Genomic DNA, 19827 nt, shown 5'->3' with positions numbered 1-19827 from the left:
ACATTTCTTATTTCTATAGTAAATACATACCATGGTACCATACATATAACGCTTTGAGATGCATTTACAGCGCAGAATCGCAGTGTAGCAGACAACTGTGTGACGGGTGGGTATTGTAGATTGTGGGGTGTAAAATGTTGCGCTGTATTATGTTATCGCGTAAGTTTACGACAATTCTAAATTTTCAAAATATCTTCGATTGTTTTCAGTAATTAAGTAAACTAACGATAAACGCATATTGTAACATTGTAACATTTCATCATTTGGAAGAAATTCTACTCTAAATATACTAATATGTTTCATATATATTTACGTTTAATTTTATGGCTCTTTCTCTCTAATAGTTTGTATTGCATAAGATGTAGCAATTTCAACTAAAGTAGCTTTATTTTCTTACATTGAGGTATAGGTGGCATTTTCAAATTCTATTGTAACACATTTCATAACCTCACACATCAACAAAAATCTTCAACAATAATAAAAAATTTATCTTTTACAAAAATTGTGACTTATGTAACAGATAAACATTCATAAATGTAAATATAGTATAAATTAAATCACATATTAAAGAAATTAATATAAATAAATATTTTCTTTTCAGCCTCTTTTAATCAGGGCTTAGCATCCCTGATACGCAATAATATTGCTTTATCAGGATGTCCTGGAGCTTTAGTCAATCAAGCCAAACATATGGCCACAGATGCAGTCGTGCAAGAAAGTGGACCTTCCTTGCCACAAAAAGTAAAAAGGAAGCCCTATAGTCCTTTTCAAGATACCAACAATATCGCTGAATATGCAGTAGCACGATTAGATGATCTTATAAATTGGGGTCGCAAAGGATCACTATGGCCTCTTACATTTGGTCTAGCCTGTTGCGCAGTCGAAATGATGCATATTGCAGCTCCAAGATACGATATGGACAGATATGGAGTTGTATTTAGAGCCTCTCCGAGACAAGCTGATGTTATTATTGTTGCTGGTACTCTCACAAATAAAATGGCACCTGCATTGAGAAGAGTGTATGATCAAATGCCCGAACCCCGATGGGTCATTTCAATGGGAAGCTGTGCCAATGGTGGTGGTTATTATCATTATAGTTATTCTGTTGTCAGAGGATGTGATAGGATATTGCCTGTGGACATATACGTGCCAGGTAATATTTGATGTAACATTCATAAAAAGCTTAATGTTATATCTTAGGCTTAATCTTTTATCTTAGTAGAAAATTGTTATATATATATATATATTTAAACACATTTCAGGATGTCCCCCAACAGCAGAAGCTTTAATGTATGGCGTCCTTCAATTGCAGAAGAAGGTGAAACGTATGAAAACTGTACAGATATGGTACAGAAAATAATGTAAATGTACATAATGATTGTAGTAGATTATATATACATGTTGGTATTATAATATAAAATATGATAAAAGTAAGAAATGAAACTATAAATTATTTTAAGTAGTAATTAAAAATTAACAACTCACTGTTTTAAAATGACTAATTTATTACACAACCATGTCTTCTTCTAAGATTTGTTTATTTTTATGGATTTTTTATCATCATGTACAGCCACCAAAAATACATATAAATATTATAAATAAAGAACTCAAAGATGACAGTATTAATTCAAATAATATAATTTCCATATTGATTACATAAATACACAAAAACGATAAAGTACTTTTTTTACAGGTATGTAGTCTTGTTATATTTTTTTCTCTGTTTTACTCTTTATTATCTTTGCTATTTAAAATATGTACAATATCTTAATTTAAAAACAATGCAAAGTTAGGCGGAACATCTTTGCCACTTAGCTTACCACATAGTAAGGCCCCTTTATTTTTTTTTCCTTTCTCATATATTGCTCTATCTAATACTACTTACGATTGAGTTTATTTTAATTATACATTATATACATACATTGTTGAATAAAAACACATCAACTGATACGCACCACGCATACGATAGGTACGATACTTCTTTTGTTTCTCAAAGAACATTTTGCAACCTATTGTACCTATCAACATATTTCCCTATATGTAAGGGTACACATTTATGAACATACAATTATTTCTGTTGTGTCCACAGCCCGAATTTTAAAAACCTACTTTGGTCATTGAAGAGCATAGTACGTTGGAAATATTATCAATATTTTATTCTTATTTTCTTCATTTTTACCAATCCAATTCTTTATTTTCGTGAAATGTTTCAATTTTATTTAAATTTATCTTCATAGATGTACAAATTCATAGTCTCTGAAATATGCACCCACGTATCGTATCTCTGATCCATATTTATCTAGTTCTTTTATTATGATAATTTTATCAGTCTCGATTTAAAATTTAATTCAAAATATACTTGCCAACGTGCTATGTAAACCTAAAAAGTTGTATGAATTATAAATTTAAAAAAATGTGTGAATAAAACCGATGTAAGTTACAAAATAATAACGTTAGGTTATTCTTAGGATGTCAAATTTAGATAAATTACTTACAGAGAGCAACTATCATATAAAGAAAAATTGATTTGGCCGGAAATATTGTTCTCCGTGTGGCAAATAAGATTTTCCAAGACTTAAATTATTAACGCATTTTAATGTGCCCTTTAATTTAGCACCAACAACAAATATTTCTTAACATTCGTATCAAAATCTATCACTTTTATAGCATAAATTAAACTTTTTGTTAATTTTAAAATAGTATTTGTGCAATGGTATAATAATTACATTGAAAAATGCATTTAATTATTTTGATACTTGGAGCGATAGTACTGCCACTTTTCTCTCTTCTTCTTTGCAGATTTACACTTATGAGGAAAAAAGTCGCGAGATAATTTACAATTTACAAAATAATAAAATATATCAATATTTTCTACATATTTTCACTTTTTTTGTGTATCTCTGTGACATAGAAAACGACTACAATAAATTGTTTGTACAAACTTATAGTATATATATAATCTTTATGAAACTCTGCAAATGAAATTCTGTATGATTTTTAGTTACCCGAAAATATTTAGATAATAAACAATGAGTTTTTGTAGATATTATTTAATACCCACATTGAACAATTAAATTTTTGCTCTCTTCGATTTAATCGCAATTAATTAGTCTGTTTGTGATTCAACCTACTTCATTCTCTCGTTTAAGAGAGCCTCGTGCTTTTATCATTACCTCTGATTCTATTGTTCACTATATAATTCGATAACCAAATTGTACAAACCTAACACCTTTCTGTGCTCCATCAAATAGTTTACACATTTCGAACATACAAACTATCGAGTTTTTGGATATTATTAAAGAATTGCTTGTGACGTTGAAGGTGGTGGATTACTCGGCAAAGCAGGCACAGGCCCATCAGTCCACTGTATAAGATTATGTTCGCCCATTTGCGTACTTTGAAAGTGATCTTTCAAGAGTGTTTGCGAAAACGTGCAATGCATTTGATATGCTTCGCTTTCGCGATTCGGATCTCCACAAATTCTATACAAATCTATCGACAAAGATGAGTCATTTAGAGATGAACCTTCTGTTGTTTAAATACATCCAAATTTCTATATACCTTTAAGTATGGCGGTAGCCCATAATTGTACATGAACATCAGGTATTTTAGAAGCTAACTGCATCGCAGGAGTAACCATGTTCATGGACTCTCTACTATTTCCTAAAGAAAGAAATATGTGTCCAAGAAGTACAAGACTACACGACGTGAGTCTGTTTAAATCTTCAGAATTAGCCATTTTTAGAGTTTCCCGGAGGTATCTCCTATAAATATATTTATATGCTTAGGTACATTTGATGGCTTTTTGAAAGATATTAAGTATAATAATCGATTCGTACTTTGCTTCGTTGTATCTCGCTCCAAAAAACGCTTGGAGACCTTGAACATAATATGCTGCTGCCCTTAAAGAGTGTGAATGAGATGGTAAAGACTCGGGATTTATTCGTTCTAATAAAGCACCTAAATCAGCATCCCTCTTTGTCCTAAGATATACTATTGCCAAGTTCAAATTCGCGAAAGTCCACAATTCCCTTTCTTGTGATGTCTGTAAAAGAGATTATTTTTCACAATACTACTAAAAAGTCACATTTAATAATATTTAATTTGTTTATTATCCTACTCTTAAAGCAGCAGTAAATTGTGCTTCTGCAGCTTCCATACAATTCATAGACATTGCATATAGTCCCAATAAAGCATGCAATTGTGGCTTATGACCTTGAAGTAACCTTGGCTGCCTTCTACAAAGCTGACAAGCTTGCGAAATTTCTGCAAGAGCTACACTTTTATTTCCCATTACTAGTCTGCACATTACTATATGCTCCAACAACATTAATTGAAAAACAGAAAGTATAGGTTTGTTGTCAACAACTGCAAAATACAATATGAATGTTAATTTAACTAGGAAGTCATAATAACATTATTAAAATGATAAGTCGTTGCATTTACTTTTGAGCTTTTCAATTTGAGTCAATGCTTTATCTGTGTATTTCTGAGCTTTATCCATGTAACCAGCTTGCATTGAATGCATAACTGTTACTAAATACACCAAAACATATAAATGGTCCTTTGGCATCCATATAAACATATCTCCGATATTAGAACCCGTAACTATTTCATCCGGTGGCCAGTTGGGAGACATTATAGTTTGTATACTTTGTTGCAATTGCTTTAAACAAGGTTTCACACTTTTAACCTGTCGAGAAAAGTTTAAATATAAATAAATAGTTACCATACATTTATTAAATACAAAATATTATTCATTGCTTACTTGTCCTGCCATTAAATAATGACAAACTTGAAGTACTAAAAAATATACTTTTAAATACTCTTTTTGATGTGGACTACCCTGCCAATTTTCAACATGGTGTCCAGCTGAATTTAAAAGCGGATGAACCTCAGTAAACTTTTTGTCTATTAATAAGAGCATACATCGGCTCAATAAGAATAGAACTCTCGTATAACTTGCATTGCTGATATGAGAATAATCAACACCCACTGCAAGTAGACTACTAGCTGCGACAAAATCTTTTTCTGATGCATGTATTTGCTAAATTGCACAAAAATATCATTAAACAACTGCTTCATTATTGACATTAATTAAAACAGTCTCTAACTTACTGCAAGTTGGAAAATAAGTCTGCAATGCCAATACACATTGTGTTGAGAAAGTTCTATAGCCTTCCGTAATATAGGTTTACTTAGATTTGATTGGTGCTGTTGCTCATACAGTTCTGCAACCACACTTGCTGCTTCAAACTTAACGTCATCAAAAGTGTTTATATTCTGGCTCAATCGCCACTAAAACATAATGTCAATATTACACATCAATTAACAAATATCAATTATCCAAATATTAAATTATCAATTATCCAAAAATTAAACCATCACTTAAGTACACACAGATACAGATTAACACATCAATTGATTTTTAATCACTCATAATCTTATACATGTATTACCGACTGTACCAAAATAAAAAGAAAGGTTAGAATCAGGATAAACAGATGTATCGAAATTTCCACGTAGTGCACGATAAAAATAAAATACAATATTAGAAGAAAAAGTTGTACGTAATTAATTAAAGTACAAATAATAGTTCAACTTACCGCTTGTTCTAAATGAGACCGCGCCAAATCGATGTTTTTGGTATGCGTAAGAAGGATGTTACCAAGTTGAAGATGTGTGCGTGCTTCGACTCTTGGAGGTGGTTTAAAATTGAAGACCGCTTGTAAACACTGTATGCATGACTTGATATTCGGTGGACTCGAGGTTCGAAAGTTTTCTGCTAGTCCTAACAACGACAGATACCAAGCGTCCTGTGAAGACGCCATTTTGACATTTCACGGGTAAAATCTCCAGCCGTGATAAGACACGGTCACTGGGTTCGCACACGGGACTCAATTACACTTGGAACAAAACTGGAATCACCGTTCTGAGAAGAGAAGTTACGATCACGATTCGATTTACAATTTTCGCGGTGTCCCGTCAGATTCGTTTCCCCTGGAAACCGCTTATTGCGTAATGTTTACATACATATGTAACAAGACATTTTCTATTATTATTGCTTCACATTTTTTATACACGTACTAAGAATCATCGTTTCCAGGCACAGATAATTGATATTTCGATAATAAGACGAGTCTAGATAGACATCGACATTATTCATTTTAATAATTTCTATGTACAACGGTAGTGAACTATATATCATTACTTCGTTAGCTTTGGATACTTTGGAATATAACTAAATAGGGTTTTATTTTATTTAGTAGGGAATATTGGTTTTCTAACCTCTGGGTGGTGGCTTTCAAATGACAACTAGATCGTGATTACTTGAACACGGTTGTACCCACGATCATATAAACAGGTCTTGACTTTCTAGGAAAAACCGAAAATTGAGTCGTGAAAAATCAACATGGAAGACAACAAAATTTTCGCTTTTGTGAAATAGACAAAGATGGGTAAATTGTCTTAGTTTCTGTCTGAAACATTCATAGCATGTCGCACATGTGCAAAATAAGACTCTTCTTACTTTTTATATTGATTTTTAACGATTCAATTTTAGAATGTTTTCTTCCATGTGGCATGTATGAATGTCGAAACCTGTTTACATGATCGTGGACTCGATATTCATATACCGAAAATCGCATAGAAGAAATTATGCTAAAACTGAGTCGTGAAATTTCAAAATTCTTAAACACGTCCACTTGAGAAAAATGTTTTCTATTACGTAATAGTCCTCTCGTAACCAAACAACTTTTGTTTCAAATGTTTCTTTGTATCTCAAAAATTGAAAGTTATTTAGATGATTCGTTTTTGATGATTCACCTTGTATAATATAAACAAAAGATGAGTTAGGTTTGGGTTAGGTTAGGTTTGGATTAGGTTAGGTCATTTTATCCTGGCGGCAACCAATACTAACAAATACGCTGCCACGAACGTACATTTATAGACAGAATTCACTGTAGTGGTATCAACAATTTTTTGTAAATATCTCGGAAACTAAGGCCGAGCGCTGGTTACATGTATAATAGAAAAAAATTGTTCAAAATCATGCCTCCGATAATACGTTCAAAAACCATCGAAATCGATAGTGAGAATAAACTTCTAAATAATTACCATTTAACCTAGTACGTGATTAATTTTTTATGCGTAACATGTTAAAAAATCATTTGCTGTTTATTATTCGAGAAGTCTTCACTCTAGGTGTTACAGGGAACAAGAGGTAACTCGCCTGCTTCCACTTTTACCACTCTCAGTGTTGACATAGTAATAGAATTTAAATATCAGCAAGAGATAATATGTGTAGATTTATTAAGATAACGCATATTTGAAGCTCTGTATCTGTTACTATGACAATATTTTACAGTTCATTGCTCGCTATGTTTCGATGTATCTCACTCAGTTTTGATGCATTCCGTTCGCTTCCTTCGTTGCACGTTACCTACGCAATTTAAGTAAATGAATGTGCCCGTTGCACAATAAGGGAAAGAGTTGGGTTAGGTTTAAGTAACCCCAAAACGTGGGTACGAAAAAGCATTGGATCATTGCATGTCGATGTCACATTTATTCTTTTTCTCGTCTGTGATAAGAGCTTGATGTTTTCATAATGAAAAAATGCATAAATAATTAATGAAATATTAGCTTTTGGAAGTTTGTCCCGATATAGTATCATCGATACATCGATACATATGAATATGTAAATGAATAAACTGAAAATGCATATCCGTTTTTTATTCATTTAAATAAAATTAAATGTACTCAATAGTTTTCTTCTAACGTTAGTGTTAGTATTGGATAAAATGTTTATCAAAAAATACAAAGTAACAGTAAGTATAATATGAGATGTGATGAGTTCTGACAAACAAATTTGCTAAATAAATTAATCTTTAAAGAGATTGAGACACATTTCGAAGGGAAATTGTTGGATGATATTGTGTTTGCTTCATTAACTTCATTTCAATTATATATGCATGTAATAAAATTATTATATGTAAATAAACAAATAATCAAATTAATATACATGCGTGCACATATTTGAGCATGCAATCCCAAACTCTGATTTATCTTTAATGCTTTACTCTATTTTTATTCTGATTATTATATAACTATCACTTAATTATCTTGTTTACATCTTTATGTAACAAACAGAATGTTTACTAACAATATTGCCTTTATTAATATGAAAATTTATTTTACTTATTATTATTATTATCCTACTCTTTCTTTAATAAGTTTTTTTAAACAATAGTTGTTTTCTTTATGTATAAGTTTCCTATCACTTTTAGCAGATCTATTTAAAAAGTTAAAACTATGGAAGGTCATTCATATGTTTCATGTATCAAGATTAATGGAATTCCTATTTTACCACCAATGGTATGCGCTATATTATATAGGCATTATATTATATATAATTACCATTTAAGATTAATTTTGTGATAAAATATATCTTTTTTAGATAACTGAAGATATTAAACAGGAAATGTCCAATTATAAGAAAAGTGCAATAAATATAGAAAAAAAGTTGAATGTTTCACACATTGCTAAAGAATGTAATAATAGTGATATTTATATAGGAAAAGTTACAAAAGAATCAAGGGGTATAAAATGTAAAAAAAGAGTTCATGGTTCAAGAGAGAATTTAATTTCTTTTGAATGCAAAAATAGTAATTATAATGAAACTAATACTGTGGATATAAACAATGTTCCAATAGAAATTTGTGAAAGCTCTAATGACAATTTAGAAAAAACATTACAATCTAGTAAAAATTTAAACAGGGAATGTAGGTGTGAAAATCAGGTAAATTTGGGACCTGGTACTGTTTCAAAATCAAAATCAATAACTGCTAGCGTTGATAGAGATCACTGCTTAAATGAAACAGCTTCAATAGAATCTACTAGTACAGAAACAATATCAGATATTTGGAAACCACAAGTGCCTAAAACATTAAATATTACTCCATTAACACTGAATAAAGCTACATGTAATGGAGATAGAGATTGTCAAGAAAGTAATTTTGATAATTTAGGAGATACTCCTAAATTAGTACGTCAAGGTTCCTATGTGTTAGATACTCCAAGTCCAATATTATTGGCACACATGCAAATGGAACTTGCTACTTCAACTTGTGCTCCATGTTCAGAATATGTTCCAACATCTTACGAGAATACGAACCAACAAAAAGAATGGAATGTTACACAAGCTAAAATTGAGTGGGAGTATGAACCTGAAAATAAAGAATCTGTTCCTATAAGAAACTCTAATCATAAAACTAATCGTAAAATGTGTAAGTCCATTTCTTTACAAACGAAACCGGAATCTTCTTTTGTAATATGTCCATCGACAAAGTCTGCGGATTGCATTCAAACGATGTTAGCCAAAGAGTGTATTAATAGAAGCGATATACAAATTAATCACAATGAAAAGTATATTGTAGATAATAACAATGAAAACATAGATACATTACAAACATGGAACAAGCATAATAGCTCTTGCACTTTTAATCCAGTATGTAAACTTGGTGGTTCCTTGGAAGATCTAAATGAGCACAATAACATTTATGCAACTAATAATTTGATGGAAAAATTTTCGAAAGATACAGATATAGATAACCCAATCCCTAAATTGAAATCTACTATTGCATCTGATAAACTTCTAACAGTTTACAAAAAGGTACAAGAGATGCATAAGAATCAGATGGCTGAATTAATGTTTCGTCAACACAGGGAACAAACATTACTACAAAAGGAATTTGAAAAACAACAGTTACTTTTATTGACGGAGATTAAAAAATCCTTTCCAAAAATTTCAGTTTCTTTGCTCTCTGAAAATATCTTGTCTCCTGCTTTTAATGATGAAAACAATATGCAAAATGTTAGAACATTAAAAAATAATCTAGAACAAAAGAATGAAGTAGAACATTCACAAGATAATAGGACGAACACAACTTCCTGTCCATTGAATTATATTTATTCTGAAATGAATTATGATAATGCTCCTTGTTCTACTAGATATTCATATACAGCTCAATCATCAGAAACAGAACCCTCAGTCAACATTAATAATTCTCTGACAAAAACAAATGGAAGAAATACAGAGATGCAATCAAATGATGTAAATTACAAAGAAAGATTATTAGAGGAGGGTGAAACAAGTAAACGTTCAAACGTTAGTCGAGAATTATTTCCTTTAGATAGCAAAACTACTCATGTACCAGTCCTTGAGAGGACAATATATGAAACTAAACATGTAAGTATTTATATTCTGTATTTAGATTTCCATTTAAATAGTATTTCAAATTACACAATTATTTTTGTGCTACAGATTAAAGCAGTAAATGTAATAAACGCATATGCAAGAGGGTATTTAGTACGTAGAATGATGCGAACCGAACGTGTGATTGCTTTAAAAAACACATACAAAGAAGCTTTACATTGCATGCTTAAACTTCATGTTGATGCACCTCTTAATCGTTCAGAATTTAATTTTTTACATCGGCTTCAATTACAGGTAATATTGTTAAATATTGTAATAAAAAAATGTCACTCAACGCACTTCGTTTTTCATAATATTAAGAAATTTATTAAAGTCTTGTTTCCTTTTTATCATATCGTCTATAAATTTAAGAAGAAAAATTTCCTTCTCACTTGTATCAATTTGATAGTAATTAGCTGACAGTAAGATAAAATAAAACAAATAATTTCTACTTATATTATTTTAATAACAATCTACTTAAAGTGTTTTAAAATCCATTATTTTATTACTGTTGATAAGTAAAACAATTGTTATTTAAAATATGAAAATTCTTAAGGGAAGGATATTCATCAGAATTTTATGATTTCTAAAAGTGTGACGCAGCTTCTATGAATATAGTGGAGTTATTTGCCCAAAATCCCCAGAAAAGAACGCAAGTAATAGCGCAAGATCGTGAAATTAAAAAATCCCGTATAGAACGTCCATCATCTGCAAGATCATACTCGTTTGCAACTCAACGGACTTTAGCCAGGAAAAAACTGAAGGAGTATGACTCTGCATAGTAAAATTTACTTTGTTTTCTTACAGAAATTTTTATGAATTCTTCAAATGTAGAATGTTATGTTATTGAAGCAAAATAAATTATGTCATTATTTGCTATTAGATGCTTGTATTAAATGAATTTAGTACCATAAATTTATCAATGAACATAATTAGTACGTAATATGAAATGTATATTTAGTATTGCAGAAGTATGCTTTTTATTCTCACTATTTAGATTCTCAATATTTAATTTTTTCTATAGCAAATAGAATTTCTAAAATAATCATGTATCCAGTACACTGTTTTCATTTTTATATTAGCATAACATACTGCTGTTTAAACCAACAGCTATAATTATATATATATAAATTCCCATTTATTTGTTGTTTATTTTTTCCTGGTAGGATGGAAGAATATCAACCAACTTCGTTTGTTCGTTCATGTTTGTCTAGATCTAGATGTCAAACTTGGACTTCAGATATTAAGGAAAGACTTATCTCTTCAAACATTTTATGTAAGTTATTTTCTTTTATTATAATGTCAGGTCATAATATTTGTTACTGCAATTAATTTACAAATTGTATTAATACATATACATATGTATATATTATTATTTAACTCATTTACTACATGATACATAAGTCATCAATATCAGTGTATTATCAATAATTATATAACTTGCAGATGAGAGTATTAAAAGAAGTACCAGCGCTGGGACTGTACGAAAACCTTGGCGATAAATTGATATAATGGTGCCTTCTATTGTTTAATTTAATATGTGTACATTGTGTTAAAATATGTGAACAAACCCACTTTGTGCCTGAATTTTTTAATAAATTCGTTTCATACAAAATTTATTTTCATGTTTGCAGGAATCATTTATACAATAAATAAATTTGGTCACGTACACAATTTGTTTTTGGTTTTCAACATAAAATTGAACTTTATATCAAAAAAGAAAGAAAATGTTTGTAGCAAATGAATAATAAAAGCATATACATATATGTAACAATATTTTATAGCAAATTCGATTTATCCAACCATTGGTGCGCGCGCATACGTATACGCACACCAGGCGCGTGCGCACACGTATATGCTCTACGACGGAACGAATACAGAGTAGTGTGCAGTATTCAGGAGAATATTTTGGCTTATTTTGTAATACATTTTAGGTTGAAAATTAAATCATAGCAATTTATTTTCAGAATAATTATGCTTGCAATAATTGTGATTGAGTTTTAACGAGAGAATCATGTGCGACAATGTGAATAACAATCCATTTGCTGGGTTGTTTTCAACTATCAACGATGCCGTGTCATTCTCCTCTCAAAGTCAGGCAATTATCAACGAAAGTAATAGAGTTAGTTATGTTGCGCAACTTGAAGATAAAAATGTTGACAATATTACGGAAATAAAAAATTTGCAAGGTTCCAAAGATTCTAGAATCGATAATCAGGTTAACCGCCTTCTTGGCGATGTATTTGGAATAACATTACACGAAATAGGAGCAAATGAACACCAAAAACGAAGATTAGTTCTTGTTAATGTTGATTCGATCGAACAAGCAGTTTTCGAACGATTAATGTTATCTGATCTTGAATCTAAATTAGTACCTATAGACAATTCTCAACAAATTCTTAGCGATCCTCATATAACAGAAACAGAAGTAATACCTTATTTGTTTGAGAGTTATTGTCGATTACAACTGTATCAAAACAAACCAGAATTATCTGATGTCCTTTGTAAAATAAGTCGGATTATATTACAAAATGCAAGTTTGGCGCTACAAGAGCCAGAATTGTTTGAAGAACAAGAGGTATATCAATGTACATTTACATAATTAATGAGATTTGTATTTTGCAAAGTTAAATATAATAAATTTAAAGGACTTTAATTTATTTTTCTTGTTTTTTTACAGATTTATAACCAGTTTGTTGCATTATGTATGGATGAAACTGGGCTCAAATCAGAATTTATATTATTTGTCAATGGTATTGTGTCCGAGATACAAGATGAAAATGGAGAAAATACTATGATTGCAATAACTGTGTCTTTTAATCCTATTCTTGATATAATTTACAAAGAAGCAGCACAAAGTAATCTTCTCCTTTTTCGTCAATATTGGTTTACTATATTAAATCTTTTTTCTTCGATAGAACCCTTAGCTAAATTAGTAATTGATCATAGTACTCCTAAAAGCAATCAAGGCCGAGCATATGCAGATACATTATTAGGTGCACTTTTTAGCTTGAACTGTTTACCAAAAACGATAGAAGAGCCATTTTATTTTTTTGAGAAGCCATTGCATCAGGCAAGTAAACTTTAAAAAAAAAAAAGAACAAAAGGAATTAAATTATGCATGGAATAATATTTATACATATTTTCTATCATGTAGACTTCAATTGAAGGAAATATTTGGACAGCTTTAGATGCATTAAATGAATCATTGCACAAGGTTTTTCATTTACTGTTAAAATGTTCAACAGAAGTTCGTCATTTAACTTTACAATGGATAGGCAATTGTCTTCATTCAAATGCAAATAGGGGAAAAATTTGGAATACCCAGAATGATGTGACCTTCAACTCAATGTTATGTGTTTCTGATGGTTTTATGTTAAATTTAGGAAATGTGCTATTGCGTCTTTGTCAACCATTTTGCATTAAACAAAATGATTCTAAAGTGCCTAAAATTGATCCAACATATTGTGCTGCAGATGTAAGTCAATTTACAAAAAATGATAGAACTAAGATTAATTGTCAAATTTTTAACAATGTACTATTCTATAACAACTATCTAGATTAATGATCAGGATGAATGTATAAATTCAAATATACATTTAAAAGGAATGTCTTCAGAAACTTGTTTGATACCAATGTCAGAAGATGGTGCCAGACCAGTTGCAAAAACATTTGGTTTTACTACTGAATGCTTTTTCTTAACTCATAGAGCATTAGATCTTGGATACAGAGTAGTGTTAGACAAACTTTTAAGGTTTGACTTTTAAATTTTTCTTCCCAGTTTAATCAAGATTTATGATAAAAGAATATTGGTAATTAAGAGAATTATATGTTGAATTTTAGAGCAAACCAGGATTTGGTAAGAATACAGAGAATATATCAGGATGCACAGAATGGTGGTAGATCGGATATATTTGATATAATAACTCAACGCATGGAAGGAGAAATGACCAAGTATATATTTGTGATCCTTAAGAATAAAAACAAGATATTTCTCTCTTTTTTACCATAAAAGTTTATATTGCATAATTTATTATATACAATTTGTATCTCAAATTGTAGGTATTTATCTTTAAGAGCAAGCCTTTTAGTACCAGAGATGTTAAAACTCCTAGCAAAATTTCATGCAACAACAGCATTTTGGTTAGTACAAGTATATTTAAATGATACAAAGATTGGAGAAAATGAAGAAAATTACATTCCAAAGGAATGTAAAGAGGTGAAGTTCCCTTTATCAGGAACTGTTCCAGATACTTTGAGGTATCTTCTAAATATTGTGCTTTGTTTTAATTATATATATTAATAATTACAACTAATATTTAACAACACCATTATTTTTATATAGATGCATTCCGGAATTTGTGGTAGAAAATACTATTAGATTTTTGTATTTATTACGACGCATAAATCCAAATATTTTTGAAGAAGAAGGGCCATCCTTTCTAACGCCTGTATTAACAGAGGTGAGCTAGCAGCAATATGTTAAAAACAGCAAAAATACATACGATTTAATAAAATAATCGAGTATGTGATATCAGATCATAGTATTAATGGAGTCTCAACAACGTTTATATAATCCTCATCTACGTGCACGTCTAGCAGAAGGCTTAGAGGCACTTTTACCTACAAGTGATGAAACTATGAGCCCTGTAACACCAAGCTTAGGGACATTCCATAGAGAACAATTATTTATCACACATCCATATAGACAATATGTATGTAACCTGCTTGAAATTCATAAAATGGAATATTTTTTTCTCTCATAAAACTTTATTTTATTATGTATTATTTATTATATATTTAGATTGTTCTGAATTTACTTAAAGTATTCGTGAGTATTGAAATGACTGGACAAAGTGTACAATTTGAACAAAAGTTTAATTATCGGCGACCAATGTATGTTGTTATGGAGTACTTGTGGAAATTACCAGAACATCGTAATAATTTCATGTAAGCAAAAAACAAAGATAATATATTTTCATAGTCGTTTGTTAAATTTATTATTATTTATATTTTATAGTAACCCTATAATTCATATTATATGGTGTTGTATGATGATTTTATGTACAGTGCTTTAGCAGAAGAAGCAGAAGCCAATATGGAAGCAGCTCAGCCTCCATTATTTTTGCGTTTTATAAATCTTTTAATGAATGATGCAGTTTTCTTATTAGATGAAGCACTTTCAAGTATGGCTCAATTGAAACAATTGATTCAAGCAAGGTATTCAATTTGGTTATTACTCATTAATTTAATCAGCAATATGTAATCTTACTTTGCTAACTTGTATAAATCTTATATTTACTAAATAAGATTAATGAAAAATAATTTCAATCAAAAGGGAAAGTGGAGAATGGAACAAACTACCACAACATGAACGTGAGCAACAAGCTCATTATCTCATACATCTTGGAATGATTGCACGATTTGACAATATATTAGGTAGAAAAACTATATACACATTAAAAATGTTAACTACAGAAATAAAATCCATCTTTTGTCATCCAACAATGGTGGATCGTATTGCCTCGATGCTTAATTATTTGTTGCTTCAGCTGGTTGGGCCGAATAAAAAGAATTTAAAGGTAACAAATATAATTGAATTATTAGATGTTCCTATTTAAACTGTAGAATGCTGGAATTAACCATTTTAATTTTAGGTTAATGGACAAAAAGAGTATGCATTCCATCCAGCAAATTTAGTATTAAATATATGCGAAATTTATATAAATCTTAGTCAGAGTGAATCTTTTACGCTTGCTGTTTCACAAGATGGTCGTTCATACAGTCCGGAACTGTTCAAACTGGCTGATAATGTTCTTGGTACTTATATCTGTGCAAAATTTAATTACTATCAGACGCATAAAATATACCATGATTCGTATATTCTATATTGTTCTAATTTTTATAAATGATTGAAAATGCCGATTAAAGACAATAAAATTTCAGTTCGTATCGGTGGTGTGGGTATATTAGGCGATTTAGATCAATTTGCAAAAAATGTCGAGACAGCCGCAAGTCATAAGAAGGAGGAAGACGAAATTTTAATCGATGCTCCTGATGAGTTTCTAGATCCAATTATGTCTACTTTAATGACAGATCCCGTTGTTCTTCCATCATCAAGGATAACTATAGATCGGCAAACCATTGCAAGGTTAGTATTTCTTTGTCATTGCTATTATTCAGGCCGTTTGTTATAACAAAATATTTATTTGATTATTTTTATCGTTAATGCTGTTTAGGCACTTATTAAGCGATCAGACCGACCCGTTCAATAGATCTCCTCTTACTATGGATATGGTAAAATCAAATGTTGAACTTCAACGTAGAGTACAAGAATGGATACAACAAAAGAAGCAAGAAAAGACGAGAAATTACCATTGATTACCAAAGAATGAAACATAGTCAGTAAAGTTAAGCAAGTCAATATCAAAGTATAATTTTCACGTTTAATACTTTCTGACTTTTTTAAAAAAGAATTTAATTTTCAGATTTATTAAATATAATCAATGGAAAGTCCGATGTTTTGCGATATTTGATTTAAATTTTGTTGTTTCATAACTTACAGAGAGGTGTATATTTTTCTATATAAATCCTCATAAACATGTACAGATACTAAGTGTGTACTGTAATTATTGTCATCCTATAAAATTTTTAACACTGTACTTTGTGCAAAGAATTGTCTTGTAACGGTATATATAACAATGTAAGCATAGAGCTGAACATTGTTGTTATTGTATAATACATGTAAAAACTACTCGTTATAAAGTTTTCTTTTCGACTCGAAGAAAATAAATGTTATTGATGAGTTTGGAATAAATTTAATTTCTACCATCTGAGTAAACTTATATATATATAATAGTCTCAAATTTTGTAGATAAACATGGTGAAAGTTAACTTCTGAGTAAGGGAAATATTAGTAAAAAACTGATAAAACTTTGATCCTTTACTTATTGATTATTGTTAAAATTATTCAAATATCGCAATATTTATAAGAAATATCGTATTGTTTACGTTTACAAAATATTCACAAGTTCATTAAAATCAGTAATATACCATAATGATTGTTGTTTTACGCTCTCTCTGATCACATTTCCTCCATATCCTGTATAATAAAAGTGATATTAAATATTAAGTAAAGTAAATTAAGAATTAAAGTAATGAAAAGGTATACCTATAAATAGGTCTACTACTGAAATAGTTTCTAAATCTGTTGCTCCGTCACCAATATGAACAACAGTTGTAAATCCTTTTTCATTTTTGAGTTGCTCTATTATTTTTGCTTTCCCACCATTTGTTGCAGTAGGTTGATCTTCATCAAATCCTGCATATTCTCCTACAAGTGATTTCATAAAATATTTGTATATATTATATTAAATTAATGTTATATCAATATGAACAAATAATAACCCGTATAATAGAACTTAAGTCTGTTTGCAAAAACATTTTCTAATGGAATATTAAGACATGTGGCAATTGGTGCAATTAAAGAACGAAATCCACCGGATATCAAAAATACTTGCTTTTCACGAATTTGTAGAGCTGTTATCAATGTTCTGAAATTTTTATAAGCAACTGTAAAATCATCTACGTATCTAGTTTCATTGTTTCTCGTTGACTTAAAAATTATTTCTTACTTAATTCCAGGTGAAAGTTTTAATGGACGTGAGGTCAGAAATTGCTTTATTTGCATAAAGCTTGGTTTTATAATATTCAACCTCTCAACCAAAGACTGTCGATATGTCAGATCTCCTTGCATAGCCCGATTTGTTCTAAAATCATTTTAGGATATTATACATATACATATAAGCAATTAAATACATATATAGATCATCTTTCCGTTAAAGCGGTCAACCGCAAGTTGTGTGAATAATAATGATAATAATAAAAAATGTGTTATATTTTTAAACAAAAGAAATTAAAGGAAAAGAAAACTTACAACGCAATAACATCGTTTTCTTTTTCACAAAACTTTGCAAGTTCATCAATTCCTTCCTCTTGTATCACAGTCGAATCGACATCGAAGGTAATGGCATCGGCGTTCCTCCATATCGATCTTAATTCATTTGGATTACCCATTTATCTCGTTCAATTCAACAAATGGTATTCCAAACTGACGAATCTTTTATCGGTACCACGTACAAAACTGGGGTAATAATCTTACTTTACTTTAAAAAATCATAACATTACAAAGAAGAATTTACGTACCTATATTAGCTATAGGTCGAGCTGATTTGATCACTGATAAAAAGTGTCTTTTACGAAATTCGTTACAATATTCCCCAATTACATAAAAACAGTATATGAATTAGGAATGTTCGGCTATGTTTCCTGCGGGGCCCAAATCCGACCGTCGCCGCTATTTCACTTCGAGCCTAAACCTTAATATTTTAAATTAATAAAATTAATATTAATTAATTATTAATTTTAAATTAATAATTTATTAATAAATTAATAAAAAGTATGATACAATGTGTTTTTAATATTTTTATGTTGTATAACCTATATATAATATTGTATATTTAATTAACTCGAACAAGAGGAGCGTCACCATACGTTGGTGACGGGGCCCCCACGGAAGTATACCCGTTGCACGAATATGTGCGACGTGGCGACGAACGTGTTAAAATTATGAGTATTTTTTAAGGTTAAAACATTATTGATACGTTATGCAATTAGAAAATATACTCAAGAGTATTGATAATGAGAGAAGTAAACGTTATATTTTTTGTTTCATTACATCATTGTATCGCTACATTACGAAAGAAATTATAACTGAAACATAATGTTTACTTAAGAACTGTATAATTTGATAAACGGAGATAATAAGAAGAAAGAGGAACGTTACAGATGAGGAGGTGAATTTTAAAGGAACTATTGTATTGTTGTGTATAGATATAACCCATTTGAAGTTGAAGAAAAATTAATCAAATATACGAAATAAAACGCTTAGAATCGATAAATTGAAATATTTAATAGAAAGAAATTAATTCCCAATGTGTACGCCTGCACAGGCCACAGGCCACGGATCAAGTATAGAATAGATCTGCTATCTTATGTTTCTTACTGTCATATGTACTGAAATACCGATTGTTGAAAATGAGGAACTTTGTTTTATTAAGTATTTAATATTTAGAGCGGCGCGGTCGTACACGACCGTACAGAGTGTAGGATATTGTAAAGCGATTGAAACGTAGAAATTACCACAAACGAGCTAGGGAAGTTTCAAAAGAAACCAGCGAAAGTTGATAAAGTTGGAAGCAGCGTTCATATATCGTTTGCTTCTGAAGTTGTAAAGTATAAACACCGATTTTTGGGTAAAACGCCATGTTTAAAAATTTGAAAAAATATAAGCATATTCTTTAAAGTTTAATTTGCACTTTATTTTCATTTTAGGAACTTAGATGTTTAAAAATAAATAACGTGTTGCGAAGATCATGAGACTCGTAAAATTAATTTGACCAAAAGTGCAAATTTCTTTTCGAATTAGTACATAATAGAGGACAAGATTTAATGACTCATTTTGAGATCAAATTTCAAATAAGTTGAGCGCATGTTTGTTTGTAACTTTTTAGTAG

At 30.2% G+C, this 19827-nt stretch overlaps 5 protein-coding genes across 14 annotated transcripts; 3 read left to right on the top strand and 2 right to left on the bottom strand.

The window, feature by feature from the left end:
* The first annotated feature begins 32 nt into the window (after nt 1-32).
* LOC117153727 (NADH-quinone oxidoreductase subunit B 2) lies at nt 33-1495 on the top strand. The gene is made up of 3 exons (XM_033328048.2): nt 33-159; nt 602-1153; nt 1263-1495. The coding sequence occupies exons 1-3, from the start codon at nt 135-137 to the stop codon at nt 1358-1360; spliced, it is 675 nt and encodes a 224-aa protein (XP_033183939.1). The 5' UTR covers nt 33-134; the 3' UTR covers nt 1361-1495.
* Nucleotides 1486-6418, bottom strand: Mau2 (Mau2 sister chromatid cohesion factor). 2 transcript variants are annotated; one of them, XR_004463663.2, is made up of 9 exons: nt 5607-6418; nt 5119-5298; nt 4769-5047; nt 4447-4693; nt 4121-4368; nt 3840-4045; nt 3562-3764; nt 3223-3492; nt 1486-2380 (listed from the first exon to the last, which is right to left on the bottom strand). XR_004463663.2 is itself a non-coding variant. In XM_033328044.2 (8 exons), exons 1-8 carry the CDS (start codon nt 5829-5831, stop codon nt 3296-3298), a joined length of 1785 nt encoding a protein of 594 aa, XP_033183935.1. In that variant the 5' UTR covers nt 5832-6418; the 3' UTR covers nt 1486-3295. The 2 variants fall into 2 exon arrangements, 1 of the variants encoding a protein (XP_033183935.1); XM_033328044.2 differs by having other exon boundaries at nt 1486-3492.
* A 59-nt stretch (nt 6419-6477) lies between these two features.
* On the top strand, nt 6478-11867 carry LOC117153724 (uncharacterized). Of its 4 annotated transcripts, XM_076618406.1 has the most exons (7): nt 6479-7826; nt 8286-8373; nt 8456-10246; nt 10322-10507; nt 10846-11018; nt 11419-11528; nt 11699-11867. In XM_076618406.1, the coding sequence occupies exons 2-7, from the start codon at nt 8311-8313 to the stop codon at nt 11752-11754; spliced, it is 2379 nt and encodes a 792-aa protein (XP_076474521.1). In that variant the 5' UTR covers nt 6479-7826; nt 8286-8310; the 3' UTR covers nt 11755-11867. The 4 variants fall into 4 exon arrangements, 3 of the variants coding, with proteins under 3 accessions (XP_076474536.1, XP_076474521.1, XP_076474529.1); XR_013058335.1 differs by lacking the exon at nt 10846-11018; XM_076618414.1 differs by lacking the exon at nt 11699-11867 and having other exon boundaries at nt 10846-11033.
* A 234-nt stretch (nt 11868-12101) lies between these two features.
* On the top strand, nt 12102-17057 carry Ube4A (Ubiquitination factor E4A). Of its 2 annotated transcripts, none has more exons than XM_033328034.2 (15): nt 12102-12830; nt 12933-13325; nt 13410-13730; nt 13813-14006; nt 14096-14206; nt 14315-14512; nt 14598-14715; nt 14791-14967; nt 15057-15202; nt 15323-15472; nt 15591-15834; nt 15910-16072; nt 16199-16403; nt 16492-16653; nt 16741-17057. In XM_033328034.2, the coding sequence occupies exons 1-14, from the start codon at nt 12267-12269 to the stop codon at nt 16631-16633; spliced, it is 3126 nt and encodes a 1041-aa protein (XP_033183925.1). In that variant the 5' UTR covers nt 12102-12266; the 3' UTR covers nt 16634-16653; nt 16741-17057. The 2 variants fall into 2 exon arrangements, with proteins under 2 accessions (XP_033183925.1, XP_033183924.1); XM_033328033.2 differs by having other exon boundaries at nt 16492-16662.
* A 125-nt stretch (nt 17058-17182) lies between these two features.
* On the bottom strand, nt 17183-19060 carry aay (phosphoserine phosphatase). Of its 5 annotated transcripts, none has more exons than XM_076618549.1 (7): nt 19043-19060; nt 18458-18630; nt 18189-18395; nt 17887-18021; nt 17660-17805; nt 17424-17585; nt 17183-17354 (listed from the first exon to the last, which is right to left on the bottom strand). In XM_076618549.1, exons 3-7 carry the CDS (start codon nt 18326-18328, stop codon nt 17266-17268), a joined length of 672 nt encoding a protein of 223 aa, XP_076474664.1. In that variant the 5' UTR covers nt 18329-18395; nt 18458-18630; nt 19043-19060; the 3' UTR covers nt 17183-17265. The 5 variants fall into 5 exon arrangements, with proteins under 5 accessions (XP_076474664.1, XP_076474654.1, XP_033183940.1 ...); XM_076618539.1 differs by lacking the exon at nt 19043-19060 and adding an exon at nt 18752-18945; XM_033328049.2 differs by lacking the exon at nt 19043-19060 and adding an exon at nt 18781-18945.
* Between the last annotated feature and the right edge of the window lie 767 nt (nt 19061-19827).

Source organism: Bombus vancouverensis, chromosome 1 (assembly GCF_051014615.1).
Source record: "Bombus vancouverensis nearcticus chromosome 1, iyBomVanc1_principal, whole genome shotgun sequence".
In the NCBI taxonomy this organism is placed as follows: Eukaryota; Metazoa; Arthropoda; class Insecta; order Hymenoptera; family Apidae; genus Bombus; species Bombus vancouverensis.
Note: the sequence above shows the minus strand (reverse complement) of the source record. Positions and strands in the feature narration are given on the sequence as shown.